Raw genomic sequence first — 16,903 nt, forward strand, 5'->3', positions numbered from 1 at the left:
GTAGAAGCTCTCCTAGCTCTCGCAATCGCACTGGCTGCCTCCTTCGAAAAGCCTCGAGCTCTTGAGAGTCTCTCGATAGTCTGAAGGCAGTCAGACGAAGCACGGGGAGGCTTTGATGAACATTCTTTACGTGGGGCTAACGTAAGAGATCTACCCTTAGAGGAAGACTTCTTGGAATGTCTACCAGCCATTGAAGTACCTCGGTGAACCACTCTCTCGCGGGCCAGAGGGGAGCAACCAACGTCAACCTTGTCCCTTCATGAGAGGCGAACTTCTGCAGTACCTTGTTGACTATCTTGAATGGTGGGAATGCATACAAGTCCAGATGAGACCAATCCAGTAGAAACGCGTCTATGTGGATCGCCTCTGGATCTGGGACTGGTGAGCAATAGATCGGTAACCTTTTGGTCAACGAGGTGGCAAAGAGGTCTATGGTGGGTTGACCCCAAGTCGCCCAAAGACTCTTGCTCACGTCCTTGTGGAGGGTCCATTCCGTGGGTATCACCTGACCCCTCCGACTGAGACAGTCTGCCAAGACGTTCAAGTCCCCCTGGATGAATCTCGTCAACAGGGAGATGCCTCGATTTCTTGACCATATGAGAAGGTCCCTTGCGATCTCGTACAGCGTGTGGGAGTGTGTGCCTCCTTGCTTGGAGATGTACGCCAAAGCTGTGGTGTTGTCTGAGTTGACCTCTACCACTTTGTTTCGAAGAATGCTTTCGAATTTCATCAAGGCCAAGTGGACTGCTAGTAGCTCCTTGCCGTTGATGTGCATGCTCTTCTGACTTGAGGTCCACAGACCCGAGCATTCCAGACCGTCCAGGGTCGCACCCCAACCCAAATCCGACGCGTCTGAGAACAACACGTGGTTTGGGTTCTTGACTGCTAGGGATAGTCCCTCTCTCAGACTGATATTGCTGTCCCACCATTTCAGGCATGCCTTTACTGGTTCGGAGACTGGGATTGATACCGTCTCTAGAGTCTTGCCCTTGTTCCAGTGAGAGGCTAGATGGAACTGGAGAGGCCGAAGGTGTAGTCTCCCTAGCGAGACAAACTGCTCCAGGGATGAGAGAGTCCCTACGAGACTCATCCAACTCCTGACTGAACAACGTTCTCTTTTCAGCATTAGTTGGACTTTGAGCAGGGCTTGTTCTATTCGGGTGGCAGACGGAAAAGCCCGAAAAACTGGACTGCGAATCTCCATCCCCAAATATAGAATAGTCTGGGATGGGATCAGTTGGGACTTTTCTAAGTTGACCAAAAGTCCCAACTCCTTGGCCAGACCAAACGTCCAATGTAGATCCTGCAGACAGCGATGACTGGACGATGCTCTGAGAAGCCAGTCGTCCAAGTACAGGGAGGCTCGGATTCCCGATAGATGGAGGAATTTTGCCACATTCCTCATGAGCCTCGTAAACACGAGAGGAGCAGGACTGAGGCCAAAGCACAGGGCTCGAAACTGGTACACCACATTCCTGTAAACAAACCTCAGAAACGGTTGGGAATCCGGGTGTATAGGAATGTGGAAGTACGCATCTCGTAGGTCGAGAGAGACCATCCAGTCTCCCTCTCTGACCGCTGCTAAGACGGACTTCGTGGTCTCCATCGTGAATTTTGTTTTTGTAACAAAAACGTTGAGCGCACTGACGTCTAGCACTGGCCTCCAACCTCCTGTATGCTTTGGGACTAGGAAGAGACGGTTGTAAAACCCCGGTGATTGAAGGTCCGAGACTTTCACCACCGCTCCCTTCTCTAGCAACAGAGACACTTCTTGATTTAGGGCTTGTCTCTTTGACTCCTCTCGGTACCTGGGAGAGAGGTCTATGGGAGTTGTTACTAGAGGAGGTTTGCGTACAAACGGTATTTTGTACCCCTCTCTGAGCAACAGAACAGACTCTTGGTCTGCACCCCTCTTCTCCCAGGCCTGCCAGAAGCTCTTCAATCTGGCACCTACCGCTGTCTGAGGCTGTGGGCAGTCAGACTCTGCCACGGGAGGACTTGGCTCCTCTCTTCTTACCTTTCTTTCCCTCGGCACGAGAGCTTCCCCTGCTGGGAGCTCTGCCACGAAAGGGCGGGATAAATCTAGACGCAGGAGTCTCGATCCTGGGTCTCACAGCAAAGGATGAAGAAGGAGCCCCTTTGCGAGCAGAGGACGCCATCAGGTCATGGGTGTCCTTCTGCACAAGCGAAGCAGCTATATCCTTAACCAGCTGCTGTGGAAACAAGGCCGCTGATAAGGGAGCATAGAGCAGTTCCGATCTCTGACAGGGAGTAACTCCTGCCGAAAGGAAAGAGCAAAGGGTTTCTCTCTTCTTTAAGACTCCCGACGTAAAGGTGGAGGCGAGCTCATTGGAGCCATCGCGGATGGCTTTATCCATACAGGACATGATAAGTAAGGAAACATCTTGGTCGGCAGACGAGATCTTCCTACTTAAAGCTCCTAATGACCAGTCAAGAAAGTTGAACACTTCAAAGGCCCTGTATACGCCTTTAAGTAGATGGTCAAGGTCCGAGGAGGACCAACAAATCTTCGAGCGACTCATGGCCAGGCGACGGGGAGAGTCTACGAGGCTTGAGAAGTCACCCTGGGCAGAGGCAAGGACTCCCAAGCCGAGAACTTCTCCCGTGTTATACCAGACGCTCGATCTAGAAGCAAGCTTAGAAGGAGGGAAGGCAAAAGCCGTCTTCCCCAAACTCCTCCTGGTATCCAACCAGTCGCCTAGAAGACGTAAAGCCCTCTTAGAAGAGCGAGAAATCACTAGCTTAGTAAAGGCTGGCTTGATAGCAGCTAAGCCTAGAGCAAACTCAGACGGAGGCGAACGAGGAGCAACAGCAACAAAGTGATCTGGAAAAAGATCCTTGAAAATCATCATGATCTTCTTAAAATCCATCGAAGGAGGAACAGCCTTAGGTTCATCTACATCTGAAGGATTATCATCAGGATGAGGATCAGCAACGTCCTCATCTGAAGGAGCTTCGTCCGATAACTGCTGAGTCTCAAGCAAGGGAGAGACCTGCCTTGGTGGCAATGCTTGACAAGCAGAGTCCAAACGCACCGGAGCATCAGTAGCAGTCCAGGACGCTACGTCATGTAACTGCTTAACAGACTGACTAGCAACAACAACAGGAGCGGGAGGACGCTCGACGTCAACTCGAGACTGCCTTGACTGCCTAGACTGAGCAGTCAAAACAACTCTTGACTGCGATGCTTGACGCTCAACGTCAAAACAAGTCAACTTCGCTGGTTGGCGAACGTCCTGAACGTCAACAAGAGCATGCGGCAGTGGCTGAACGTCCACAAGCGGCTGAAAGTCAACACGGGACTGCATCGAGTGAGGCTCTACAAAACGTGACTGACGTGACTTTGTAACGTCAACGTCAACAGGACGAGCAAAGGCTCGTTTGGGCGGCTGACGGCCAGGATCTCAATCAGCTAAGCGGCGAGGATCATCGTGAACCTTCTCAGCAGAATAGTCCTCCATAAGAGAGGCAAGCTTATTCTGCACGTCTTGCAGTACAACCCATTTAGGATCAACGGGAATGGGTGCGGTAAGAGACGAGGGTAACGTCTGTGACTGCAAAACATTGCCTACACTAAGACTCTCGGAGCCTGTGTTACGCTTCTGTTTAGGCGGCGAGCAGTCTTCCGATGACTGCACAGGGTCAGAGCTGTCCCAATGGCTACAACCAGGACGCTGGACCTGTCCTGAAGGGACTGACTTTTGCTTTAAGGGTCTCGAAACCTTGCTCCACGGTTTCTTTCGCGATAAGCCTTCGGATGACGAGGAGAAAACCGTCTCGCTCGTCTTATGGTAGGGGCGGTCTTGACGAGACACGCCTGAAACCATAGAGAGAACGTTTGTTCGTTGGTTAAAGCCTCTCGAACCCATAAGTCCTACGACATTACTTCTCCCTGGGGCTTGGGAGCTTGCAAGAGGTCTCGGACTAGGCGAACGACAGGCACGAACAGACGAACCCTCTGTCGCAACACTGATAACACTTTGCGCACTAATCACTTTCTCCCCACGATTTTCTAATGTGGCACTCTGACACTTTAACTCTTTTACGTCCGCCATGAGTTGATTACGGTCCGTAGCTAACGACTCTACTCTCTCGCCCAAAGCTTGAATGGTACGTAACATATCCCGCATTGATGGTTCCTGAGTGCTAGTAGAGGGTTCAGGCACAACTACTACTGGGGAAGGATTAGGTTCAGGGGCATGGGAGGAGGAAAATTCTAACGATCTAGAGGAACTTCTCCTCACCCTATCTCTCTCTAGCTTACGAGAATACTTGTCAAACTCAAGCCAATCGAATTCCGAAAGGCCCACGCACTCATCACACCGATCTCCTAATTGACAGGTTTTACCCCGACAATTAGAACACACAGTATGTGGGTCGAGAGAGGCCTTTGGAAGACGCTTATTACAATCCCTAGCATTACATTTACGAAATCTAGGAATTGGAGAAGGGTCAGCCATTTTGAAAAGTCAAAGAAAGTCCAAAAAACAATCCAAAGTCATCAACAATTAAATCTATCCAAAAAAGAGTTCAAGAGTTTAAGTTGAAGATAAAACACCTGCACTGCGAAAGCTCAAACCAAAAAGAAGTACTTCACCAAGACTGTTGAAAAATGTTATTTTTATTAATAAAATAAATTTTTGAATATACTTACCCGGTGATCATATAAGCTGCAACTCTGTTGCTCGACAGAAAAACCTACGGTCAAAATACGCCAGCGATCGCTATGCAGGTGGGGGTGTACATCAACAGCGCCATCTGTCGAGCAGGTACTTAGTACTCCAAGTAAACAAAGAACCAATTTTCTCCTCGGTCCACTGGGTCTCTATTGGGGAGGAAGGGAGGGTCCTTTAATATATGATCACCGGGTAAGTATATTCAAAAATTTATTTTATTAATAAAAATAACATTTTTCAATATTAAACTTAGCCGGTGATCATAAAAGCTGATTCACACCCAGGGGGGTGGGTAGAGACCAGCATTACATGTTTACATTATTATGAGCTAAGTATTTTGTATTTCATTTTAGCAGTTATTCAAAATAACAAACATAAAATAAATAAGTACCTGGTAAGGAAGTCGACTTGAACAATTACTCTGCCTTTTTAAGTACGTCTTCCTTACGGAGCCTCGCGATCCTCTTAGGATGCTGAGCGACCCCTAGGATCTGAAGTATCAAGGGTTGCAACCCATACAACAGGACCTCATCAAAACCTCTAATCTAGGCGCTTCTCAAGAAATGACTTTGACCACCCGCCAAATCAAGTAGGATGCGAAAGGCTTCTTAGCCTTCCGGACAACCCAAAAACAATAATAAAACATTTCAAGAGAAAGATTAAAAAGGTTATGGAATTAGGGAATTGTAGTGGTTGAGCCCTCACCCACTACTGCACTCGTTGCTACGAATGGTCCCAGAGTGTAGCAGTTCTCGTAAAGAGACTGGACATTCTTAAGATAAAAAGACGCGAACACTGAATTGCTTTTCCAATAGGTTGCGTCGATTATACTTTGCAGAGATCTATTTTGTTTAAAGGCCACGGAAGTTGCGACAGCTCTAACTTCGTGTGTCCTTACCTTCAGCAAAGCTTGGTCTTCCTCATTCAGATGGGAATGAGCTTCTCGTATTAACAGTCTGATAAAAAAGGATAAAGCATTCTTTGACATAGGCAAAGATGGATTCTTAACTGAACACCATAAAGCTTCAGACGGGCCTCGTAAAGGTTTTTAAATAGAACTTAAGAGCTCTTACAGGACATAAGACTCTTTCTAGTTCATTTCCAACCATACGATAAGTTTGGAATATCGAACGATATTGGTCAAGGCCGAGAAGGCAGCTCGTGTTTGGCTAGAAAACCAAGTTGTAGAACATGTAGCCGTTTCGGATGAGAATCCGATGTTCTTGCTGAAGGCATGAATCTCACTGACTCTTTTAGCTGAGGCTAAGCCTATCAGGAAAAGTCTTTAAGGTGAGATCTTTCAGGGAGGCTGATTGTAGCAGTTCGAACCTGTCTGACATAAGGAATCTTAGTACCACGTCTAAATTCCAACCAGGTGTAACCAAACGACGCTCCTTCGTGGTCTAAAAAGACTTAAGGAGGTCCTGTAGATCTTTATTGTTGGAAAGATCTAAGCCTCTGTGACGGAAGACTGATGCCAACATGCTTCTGTAACCCTTGATAGTGGGAGCTGAAAGAGATCGTTCTTTCCTCAGATATAAGAGAAAGTCAGCTATTTGAGTTACAGAGGTACTGGTCGAGGATACGGATACTGACTTGCACCAGTTTCGGAAGATTTCCCACTTCGATTGGTAGACTCTAAGGGTGGATGTTCTCCTTGCTCTAGCAATCGCTCTGGCTGCCTCCTTCGAAAAGCCTCTAGCTCTCGAGAGTCTTTCGATAGTCTGAAGGCAGTCAGACGAAGAGCGTGGAGGCCTTGGTGTACCTTCTTTACGCGTGGCTGACGTAGAAGGTCCACCCTTAGGGGAATTGTTCTGGGAACGTCTACTAGCCATCGAAGTACCTCGGTGAGCCATTCTCTCGCGGGCCAGAGGGAAGCAACTAGCGTCAACCTTGTCCCTTCGTGAGAGGCGAACTTCTGCAGTACCTTGTTGACAATCTTGAACGAGGGAATGCATATAGATCTAGATGTGACCAATCTAGTAGAAAGGCATCTATATGAACTGCTGCTGGGTCCGGGATTGGTGAGCAAAATATTGTGAGCCTCTTGGTCATCGAGGTTGCGAAGAGATCTATGGTTGGCTGGCCCCAGGTGGCCCAAAGTCTCTTGCATACATCCTTGTGGAGGGTCCATTCTGTTGGAATTATTTGTCCCTTCCGACTGAGACAATCTGCCATGACATTCAAGTTGCCTTGGATGAACCTCGTTACTAGTGATATGTCTAGACCTTTTGACCAGGTGAGGAGGTCCCTTGCGATCTCGTACAATGTCAGAGAGTAGGTCCCTCCTTGCTTGGAGATGTACGCCAAAGCCGTGGTGTTGTCCGAGTTCACCTCCACCACTTTGCCTTGAAGGAGAGACCTGAAGCTTTTCCAGGTCAGACGTACTGCCAGTAGCTCCTTGCAGTTGAAATGCATTGTCCTTTGACTCGAGTTCCATAATCCTGAGCATTCCCTACCGTCTAATGTCGCACCCCAGCCTACGTCCGATGCGTCCGAGAAGAGAACGTGGTTGGGAGTCTGCACAGTCAGGGGAAGACCCTCTCTAAGGTTGATATAGTCCTTTCACCAAGTCAGACAAGACTTTATCTTTCCGGAAACCGGGATCGAGACCGCTTCTAGCGTCTTGTCCTTTTTCCAGTGAAAAGCTAGATGGTACACAAGAGGACGGAGGTGTAGTCTTCCTAGTGACACAAATTGATCCACGGATGACAGTGTCCCTACCAGACTCATCCACAGCCTGACTGGGCAGCGTTCCTTCTTCAGCATCTTCTGGATGGATAGCAGGGCTGGGGGTTGATCGTCTTGTTCAGCAACGTCCTCATCAGAGGGTTCCTCATCCGAAACTGATGAGGAAACGGCAACGGAGTGGGCAACGTCTGACTCGCTGAATCCAGTCGCACTGGTGGATGCGTGACGGAGCCGGACGCAATATCATGGCACTGCTGCACAGTCTGTGAACTGTCAACAACCATGGGTGCGCGAGGAAGTACAGCGTCAACCCGAAACTGTCTAGACTGTCTGGGTTGTGCAGTCAACACCCTACCGGGTTGCTGAGGTTGACGCACTGCGTCACAACAAGTCACCTCTGCTGGTTGTTGAACGTCTTCCTAGTGACACACTGAACGTCAACAACCACCTCCGAGCGTCGCTTAACGTCAACGTGCGACTGGCAACCCACACTGGGTCGCATCGGTGGAGGAACCACCTCAACTGGCAGACGCGAGTAGGTTACCTCAGCGTCAACAGGGCGCACAACCGACCGGTTGGAAGGTTGTTGGCCAGAAGGAGGAACCACCTCAACTGGCAGACGCGAGTAGGTTACCTCAGCGTCAACAGGACGCACAACCAACCGGTTGGAAGGTTGTTGGCCAGAAGGTTCTTCTCCGCATTTAAGTCCTCTATCAAGGACACAAGCTTGGACTGCATGTCTTGCAGCAAAGCCCATTTAGGGTCTACGGGAGCAGGTGTGGCAACAGACGGGGTTAGCGACTGAGGCGGAACCATTTACCATCCCTAAAAGCCTTGTTATGTGTGACATAATAGTACAGCAAAACTTCAAAGGCTCGACAAAAGTTGAGAAGTTGACCTGTAAACAACTTGGAGCGTCTCCTGGCTAGGCGCCAAGGCAAGTCTACCAGAATTGAGAAGTCTATCTGGGCAGAGGCATGAACTCCCAAGCCGAGAACTTCTCTCGTGTCCTATCAGACTCTCGCTCTATAAGCCAGTTTAAAAGAAGGGAAATCAAAGGCTGTATCCCCCAAACTCCTCCTGGTGCAAAAACCAGTCGCCTAGCCAACGTAACGCTCTCTAGGAGAGCGAGAGAGCACTAGCTTAACAACAAACGGCTTCGAAGTAGCTAGGCCTAGTGTAAGTTCTGACGTTTAGGCGAACGAGGAGCAGCAGTTACAAGATCCGGACGAAGATCCTTAAAAAATCATCATGATTTAATTAAAGTCCATAGGAGGCTAAGCAGCTTAAGGCTCCTCTCCAAATGACAGAGTCCTCAAAGGAATATCAGTAGGAGGGAGAACAGCACTTTCTCATCTACAGGAACCTTGTCCGATAAAAGCTAGGTTATCTCAGTGAGTCTCTCACTGGTGCAATAGTAGCAGACCAGAAGGCAACGTCATGTAACTGCTTGACAGTCTGTGAACTCTCAACAACTGAACTGTCAACCACAACAGGTGCGTGAGGACATACAGCACTGGTGCATTAGTAGCAGACCAGAAGGCAACGTCATGTAACTGCTTGACAGTCTGTGAACTGTCAACAACTGAACTGTCAACCACAACAGGTGCGTGAGGACATACAGTGTTCACTCGAGACTGCTTTGACTGTCTATACTGAGCAGTCAAAACAACTCTAGAATGCGGAGGTTGACGCACCGCGTCAAAACAAAACAACTTAGACTGTTGTTGTACCTCGCGAACGTCAACGGAAGGTTCCGTGCGTTACTGAACGTCAACATGCGGCTGGCAGGGTACACTGGAACGCATGGGTGGCGGGACTCTCTCAGCTGGAGTGCGGCAGAAGGTTGCCTCAGCGTCCACAGGACGCACAACCGTGTTGGTTGTAGGCTAAAGGTTGTAGTGTCAACCTTCTCCGCACGAAAGTCCCGCATCAATGACGTTAACTGAGACTGCATGGTCTGCAGCACAGACCACTTAGGGTCTACAGGAGCAGGTGCGGCAACAGACGGTGTGACTGCCTGATGCGGTACCGCTTTGCCTCTCTTAGGAGGTGAGCAGTCGTCGGAAGACTGCAGCGAGTCCGAACTGACCCAGTGGCTACAACTGGGCCGTTGGACTTGCGCGGAAGGGACCGACTTGCGCTTAATAAGCTGCGAGACCTTGGTCCATGGTTTCTTACGAGAAACCTCTTCCGCAGACGAGAAATAAATGGGCTCTCTCGTCTTTGTGTGGGTGGGGCGATCTTGGGTAGATACGCCCGAAACCACGGAGGGAAACGTCTGTTCATTGATCAAGGCCTGACGAACCCATAAGTCGTTCGACATTACTTCTCCCCTGGGCTTGGGAGCTTGCAAGAGGTCCCGGACTAGGTGAACGACAGGCACGAACAGACGAACCCTCGGACGCAACACTGTAACACTTTGCGCATATCACTTTATCACTTCGATTTTCTGTTTTGCACTTATTACACTGAAATCGAAACTTTTACTGATTTCTACCTGAAACACGCAATTCCACCCTTCATTAAAAGGTAGTAATTGCGAAATCAGTCATATAATGCAGCTATTAATACTAGCAAAAAACAGAAAACATATATAAAGATAAAAAATTCAGTGGCTGGGAAAGAGACTAAACACTCGTTCAAATAAACTACGTTTACAATCTCTCACCGCACATAGCCTGGGGACAAGAATAAAACCCTAGAAACGTTTTACCTTCTACCCCGTACAGCGACTAGGGAGGAGAGTAACACGAGAAAAACGTTACCCGCTTGAACGGAACGTTTTCTCTCCTCTCTCTCCCTCCGTCTCTATCTCTCTCTCTCTTTCTCTATTGATTTCGCACCTAAGAGAAGAGCCCAATTATATATCGTCAAAAAAACATGTTATTTGACTAAAGGAAAAAACTGAAAGGTTTTCCAAAAAAAAATTCCTTTAAATTAGAATTTAAAACATTTAAGCTAAGAAAGAATGAACAAAACGTCAGAATCGATTTACTCTTACTGCAACGTGAAACCGTGATACACTCTCTCTCTATCGTAACGATAGAGCGCATGTTGAACGTCCTGAACGTCAACAACTGCGTAGCATAAAAAACTAAACGTTAGTTCATCTTTGAAAACAGTACGAAGACTATCAAAGAAATTCTTTCATAAAACATTAAATTTAAAAAGTTTTATATTCTTTAAAGGCTAAATACGATATAACGGGCTCAACGTTGATTAACTTTGGTTCCAAGTTAGGACCGCCTACTATCAGGAAAGGTCGCATATAAACAAAACATAAAAATTATCTTTATATGTTTATAATAAATGGAAAGTTAATCGAAGAGGCCTAATAAAGGCGGAGAGATATAAAATATAGATCTATAACGTGTTAAGTAAAATTACTAAAAACCTAAACACACTTCCGTCTAAGGGAAGGGTCGGCCATTTAAAAGTGAAAGAGAGTCCATACTCTCTTTGTCACCATAATTAAATCTATCCAAAACGAGTTCAAGTTTTGAGATGAAGATAAAACACCTGCATAGCGAAAGCTCAAAACTAGAATAGTGTACTTCACCAAATAGTTGTGAAAACAAATCCAGTTAGTAACAGCGTATTAGTAGGTCTTGCCGGTAGCCCGACAGAGAGAAAATTGGTTCTTTGTTTACTTGGAGTACTAAGTACCTGCTCGACAGATGGCGCTGTTGATGTACACCCCCACCTGCATAGCGATCGCTGGCGTATTTTGACCGTAGGTTTTTCTGTCGAGCAACAGAGTTGCAGCTTATATGATCACCGGCTAAGTTTAATATTGAAAAACTCCAGGTTAACAGCCAGTAATGGAACAACTTGTCGATCAGACCGACAGAGAAGAACTGGAGCTGTTTACATGTATATGCGGTATCTGGCCGATAGTTGGCGCTGGTGGGCACACCCGCAACCTTCATAGCGATCGCTCGCGAGTTTTTGTGTTTTTCTGTCGAGCCGCCGGAGACGTCAGCTATTATATATTCACCGGCTAAGTTAAATATTTAAAAAACTATCATCTATTAATTTACAAATACTGTGGAAAAGCAATAAAATGAAAAGCTAATTCAACAGTTCCAGGATTAAGTATATACATACAATGAAGTAAATAATTTTGAATCTTCTTGAAATAAATGGTGGGTTAAAATACCCTATGAAAAAAAAAAAAAATGGCAATTATTCCAACACAATGTCTAAAATATTTAAAAATCTCTAAAACATCAAGTACATACATAAATATACCAAGGCCCTTCCCCCAATTTTGGGGAGTAGCCGACATCAACAAAGAAACAAAAACAAAAAGGGGACCTCTACTCTCTACGTTCCTCCCAGCCTAACAAGGGACTCAACCGAGTTCAGCTGGTACTGCTAGGGTGCCACAGCCCACCCTCCCACATTATCCACCACAGATGAAGCTTCATAATGCTGAATCCCCTACTGCTGCTACCTCCGCGCTCAGACAAAAAATAAGAATAAACTTTGAATCCTTACCTTGTCCCCCTTCCTTTACTGGGGTTGATTCTCCCCCATCATCTGAATGCTCCGGTGATTTCTCCTGGTTTCTTGCCCTTAAGTGTATACTAGAGGAGGAATCAGGGGGAGAAACAACACGGAAACTTCTAGTTCTCCCTTTAGCCCGCCTTTGTCTTGAGTGCTTTGACATTTTATCAGTTTTCTTACCAACTTGGATCCTGAAAATATAAAATTGAAAGGTTTGCATAGGTACAAAATATGATTTTCCTTAACCCTTTTACCCCCAGGCTACTTGGAAATTTCCAACCCTTAACCCCCAGGGCTTATTTTTTTTCAAGCATATTTTGCAGTATATTTTTTTTAAATTGCTCTAACAGCCTTAATTTTTGTCATAGAGAGGTCAGGTTGGTCTCATTCTCTTGGAAAATGTCTGAAGTTTCTCAAAATATTATCAAAAATATGCAAAAAAAAATTTAAATAGCATTTTTTTGCAAGGACGTACCGGTACGTCCATGGGGGTAAAGGGATGAGTTTTGTGAAACGTACCAGTACGTCCTTTGGAGGTAAAAGGGTTAATAGAGGATCTTTCACCTTAAATTCTAAGATAAGCTCCATTGCCACCATAAAAAGGTTATATCCAACACAAAACTAAGTTTTTAAAATATTCATATGGGAACAAAAATCACATGCATTATTCTTCAAAGTAATCAGACAGCTAAGATTCTTAAATCAATTCAACATTAGTTGAAAACGACCTTAAAATTTCTGACACCTTTTACGTTGTTGTCCTGGATGCTTTAGGATATGATTAACTCTTGTAAACAAAATAAGTTTTTAAACTAAATACAGCAATGTAATCTGCTCTCAATTATTATATACGACTCCTTGTTAGAATAAGCAAATAATTTCATTTTAATATTTTGCAAATACCAGTAATTTACTTTATTAGTGTAATTCCTTCTATTTAAATTCTAACCGAGATTGTTGTTATCTTTTACTAACCATTAAGCTGTTAATTATTTGTGAAAGGAGTAACAGCTTTAGTATAAATCATATTCTTGCTGGAGTTTTTCGTCTCTCTCCCTCAAGCAAATAATGGTCCTTACATTCCAGGGAGATAGAGATAAAGTATTAAGATAAATAATAACAGCTATAACCGAAATGTTTGAAAACTATGATATTCTATAATTAATTGGTGCTGATATAACTTGCATTAGTAATTCATATTGAATGCGTCAAAAATAATTCTTTGTTATTGTCGATATAAATGTTCGATTTAATAGCCGAGATTTATGATTTCACCTGAATCTGTGTTCGCATCTCCGAGTGTTTGTAAGTTGAGGACCTTCGAGTAATGAGCGAATGATGCTTTACATCTGTTCTGGATTGTACAAAATCAGTGTGATTAACTTACACATATTTGCATTCACGTATATTCTTCGAGAAAATACTTTACCTTGAACTGTATGGTCTGTTACATCTAAGATGTGGGAAGCGTCGATTCATGAGCTGCGTTAAAAGCGACACCTGAAGTTTTTGTGATGCAATATAGATCGCTGATAATTTTTTTTCAGATCCCCGAACATCAAGGCGTCCACTATAAACAAACCTGTAAAATTTTCATATATTGGGTTCAAGAGTAATGAAATATTTGTATATTAAAAGTAAGCAAAAATTGTTTACAATACTTTCAATACTAAGAGATGAAGCACTTTCTTGAAGAAAACATTTATAAATATTTGAGCTTAATTTCTAACATATGAAAAAAAATACATGATATATGCATATACGCCACTGTACTTTTATCTACGGTTATGCCATGCGGACAGTACATGTAACAATCATAAAAGTATTCATAACATAATGATGTACAAGTTTAGCAATGCACGCTACAGTACATCGTGAAGAATGTCTACCCCTATCAATTGATTTGTACAGTACTCATAACATTCACGTTATATTGATGGATTGTTCCAAAAAAATTAAAAGAAAAAATCTCTTACTCTCTTTTCCAGAGCCTAATTTATGCAGTTTTACCTTTAAAAAACACAATTTGTTTCACTAAAAATTACATACTACAAACAAGGTCATAACCAGTATCTGGGTATATGGTTTGGAGGTTTAAGAGGGTGATACTCATCATGAGTAATACCATTCATGTGTTAAAACTTTCCATTCTAGATGAGACACAGCTATAATACTTTGAATTCAGGATGTAACGGAACTAAACAGCTGAATTTTTTAATGCTTCTTTTCTATACAGTCCATTCCAAAATATAATACATAAATTTAATCTCCTTTCCCAATGTTATTACAACATCAAGGGGTCAGTTAATAACATCAGGCATGGTTTATAATTTGGCAGAGGTCTTTTATGATCTCATGCCCTTACAGTCATCAACCACAGCTATCAGCAGTGGGCCAAACCTTCGACCAATCAGACCAACTGGAAGGTAGCAGTTTCCACAGTTATTGGCAGTGTGCCTAGCCTTTTGCTAAAAAAGGAGTGTAAGGCAGAATATGTCATTTCAATTGCTTTCTATAATATGTTATTTTGATAATAAAATAAATTTTTGAATATACTTACCCGGTGATTATAATAGCTGCAACTCTGTTGCTCGACAGAAAACTCTAAGGTAAAATTCGCCAGCGATCGCTACACAGGTTGCGGGTGTGCCTAACAGCGCCATCTGTCGTCCAGATACCCAGTACTCAATGTAAACAAAGAACTCAATTTTCTCCTCGCTCCACTGCGTCTCTATTGGGGAGGAAGGGAGGGTCCTTTAATTTATAATCACCGGGTAAGTATATTCAAAAATTTATTTTATTATCAAAATAACATTTTTCAATATTTAACTTAGCCGGTGATTATAATAGCTGATTCACACCCAGGGGGGTGGGTAGAGACCAGCACTATATGTTTACATTATTATGAGCTAAGAATTTTTATTTCATTTTAGAAGTTATCAAAATAACAAAAACAAAATAAATAGGTACCTGGTAAGGAAGTCGACTTGAACAATTACTCTGCCTTTTTAAGTACGTCTTCCTTACGGAGCCTCGCGATCCTCTCAGGATGCTGATCGACCCCTAGGATCTGAAGTATGAAGGGTTGCAACCCATACAACAGGACCTCATCAAAACCTCTAATCTAGGCGCTTCTCAAGAAATGACTCTGACCACCCGCCAAATCAACCAGGATGCGAAAGGCTTCTTAGCCTTCCGGACAACCCAAAAACAACAATAAAAACATTTCAAGAGAAAGATTAAAAAGGTTATGGAATTAGGGAATTGTAGTGGTTGAGCCCTCACCCACTACTGCACTCGCTGCTACGAATGGTCCCAGAGTGTAGCAGTCCTCGTAAAGAGACTGGACATCCTTAAGATAAAAAGACGCGAACACTGACTTGCTTCTCCAATAGGTTGCGTCCATTATACTTCGCAGAGATCTATTTTGTTTAAAGGTCACGGAAGTTGCGACAGCTCTAACTTCGTGTGTCCTTACCTTCAGCAAAGCTTGGTCTTCCTCACTCAGATGGGAATGAGCTTCTCGTATTAACAGTCTGATAAAATAGGATAAAGCATTCTTTGACATAGGCAAAGATGGTTTCTTAACTGAACACCATAAAGCTTCAGACGGGCCTCGTAAAGGTTTAGTTCGTTTTAAATAGAACTTAAGAGCTCTTACAGGGCATAAGACTCTTTCTAGTTCATTTCCAACCATATTCGATAAGCTTGGAATATCGAACGATTTTGGCCAAGGTCGAGAAGGCAGCTCGTTTTGGGCTAGAAAACCAAGTTGTAGAGAACATGTAGCCGTTTCAGATGAGAATCCGATGTTCTTGCTGAAGGCATGAATCTCACTGACTCTTTTAGCTGTGGCTAAGCATACCAGGAAAAGAGTCTTTAAGGTGAGATCTTTCAGGGAGGCTGATTGTAGCGGCTCGAACCTGTCTGACATAAGGAATCTTAGTACCACGTCTAAATTCCAACCAGGTGTAACCAAACGACGCTCCTTCGTGGTCTCAAAAGACTTAAGGAGGTCCTGTAGATCTTTATTGTTGGAAAGATCTAAGCCTCTGTGACGGCAGACTGATGCCAACATGCTTCTGTAACCCTTGATAGTGGGAGCTGAAAGAGATCGTTCTTTCCTCAGATATAAGAGGAAGTCAGCTATTTGAGTTACAGAGGTACTGGTCGAGGATACGGATACTGACTTGCACCAGTTTCGGAAGATTTCCCACTTCGATTGGTAGACTCTAAGGTTGGATGTTCTCCTTGATCTAGCAATCGCTCTGGCTGCCTCCTTCGAAAAGCCTCTAGCTCTCGAGAGTCTTTCGATAGTCTGAAGGCAGTCAGACGAAGAGCGTGGAGGCCTTGGTGTACCTTCTTTACGTGTGGCTGACGTAGAAGGTCCACCCTTAGGGGACGTGTTCTGGGAACGTCTACTAGCCATCGAAGTACCTCGGTGAACCATTCTCTTGCGGGCCAGAGGGGAGCAACTAGCGTCAACCTTGTCCCTTCGTGAGAGGCGAACTTCTGCAGTACCTTGTTGACAATCTTGAACGGAGGGAATGCATATAGCTCTAGATATGACCAATCTAGGAGAAAGGCATCTATATGAACTGCTGCTGGGTCCGGGATTGGTGAGCAATAGATTGGGAGCCTCTTGGTCATCGAGGTTGCGAAGAGATCTATGGTTGGCTGGCCCCAGGTGGCCCAAAGTCTCTTGCATACATCCTTGTGGAGGGTCCATTCTGTTGGAATTATTTGTCCCTTCCGACTGAGACAATCTGCCATGACATTCAAGTTGCCTTGGATGAACCTCGTTACTAGTGATATGTTTAGACCTTTTGACCAGGTGAGGAGGTCCCTTGCGATCTCGTACAACATCAGAGAGTAGGTCCCTCCTTGCTTGGAGATGTACGCCAAAGCCGTGGTGTTGTCCGAGTTCACCTCCACCACTTTGCCTTGAAGGAGAGACCTGAAGCTTTTCAAGGCCAGATGTACTGCCAGTAGCTCCTTGCAGT

General features: G+C 44.7%; 1 protein-coding gene across 1 annotated transcript in view; it reads right to left on the reverse strand.

Moving 5' to 3' along the window:
- Positions 1–16,903, reverse strand: part of LOC137631223 (uro-adherence factor A-like) — an 84,514-nt gene that overhangs the window by 25,327 nt on the left and 42,284 nt on the right. Inside the window, exons 4-5 of the mRNA XM_068362988.1 lie at positions 13,330–13,482; positions 11,892–12,091 (exon numbers count right to left, since the gene is read on the reverse strand). Coding sequence (XP_068219089.1) covers positions 11,892–12,091; positions 13,330–13,482 — 353 coding nt within the window. The remainder of the gene's footprint in view (positions 1–11,891; positions 12,092–13,329; positions 13,483–16,903) is intronic.

Source organism: Palaemon carinicauda, chromosome 39 (genome assembly GCF_036898095.1).
Source record: "Palaemon carinicauda isolate YSFRI2023 chromosome 39, ASM3689809v2, whole genome shotgun sequence".
Classification (NCBI taxonomy): Eukaryota; Metazoa; Arthropoda; class Malacostraca; order Decapoda; family Palaemonidae; genus Palaemon; species Palaemon carinicauda.